We start from the raw sequence: 702 nt of genomic DNA, 5'->3' as shown, positions 1-702 counted from the left end.
GAGCGCCCCTGCGGCGCGGGCGAGGCCGGGCGCGGCCGCCCGTCCGGATCCCACGACCCCGGCCTACCTTTCTCCGCGCCGTTGGGCTGCGTGGGGGAGGCCACGGGGTTGCGCGAGCGGGCGAACGCGCTCATGATCGGCAGCGCGCCGGGCCTGTGATTCCGGGGCCTGCGGGAGGGAGGCGGGCGGGGTCAGGGGCGCCAGCGGGGCGCCCGCGTTCTCGCGCTCTCCTGGGGGACACTCACCAGTCCTCGGGGTCACAGTCTCGGAAGCCTTTGGCGAAGGGGTTACTGGCGATCTTGAGCTGCGTGATCTGCGGGAAGCGGGCACTGGGCTCGCTCTGGGGGCCGCGGGACTTACCCGGAGGGGAGGGAGCCGTAGGAGCGCCCGCCACTCTCCCCTCTGCTTCTCCCCCACTCCCTTCTCCACCAGAAACGGGCTGGAGCACACCCGCTCCCTCCCCCGCAGGGGGCTGCACCTCTCCGCGGCTGGGGAGCCCTCCTTCTGGCTAAGGAACTACTCCTCTTTCACACCCGCAAGTGCCCCCCAGGCTGGGCTAGCAATGCAGTTAGGTCCACCCCCGAGCCTCGAGGTCTGGACTGGAGGGCACCCCAGGCATCTGGGTAGACCGCGCATCAGGCCCCCAGTGGGAGCTTCCGGAATGGTTTGGAAAACAAACTTTCAGGCTACAGAGATAGCTGC

The 702-nt window shown here is 69.8% G+C and overlaps 1 protein-coding gene across 1 annotated transcript in view; it reads right to left on the bottom strand.

Annotated features, from left to right (window-relative positions):
* Positions 1–702, bottom strand: part of LOC104987191 (T-box transcription factor TBX6-like) — a 12,921-nt gene that overhangs the window by 7,046 nt on the left and 5,173 nt on the right. Inside the window, exons 7-8 of the mRNA XM_010837996.1 lie at positions 246–313; positions 55–168 (exon numbers count right to left, since the gene is read on the bottom strand). Coding sequence (XP_010836298.1) covers positions 55–168; positions 246–313 — 182 coding nt within the window. The remainder of the gene's footprint in view (positions 1–54; positions 169–245; positions 314–702) is intronic.

Source organism: Bison bison, unplaced genomic scaffold (assembly GCF_000754665.1).
Source record: "Bison bison bison isolate TAMUID 2011002044 unplaced genomic scaffold, Bison_UMD1.0 scf7180017845965, whole genome shotgun sequence".
In the NCBI taxonomy this organism is placed as follows: domain Eukaryota; kingdom Metazoa; phylum Chordata; class Mammalia; order Artiodactyla; family Bovidae; genus Bison; species Bison bison.
This window is presented reverse-complemented; position numbering and strand designations above follow the sequence as displayed.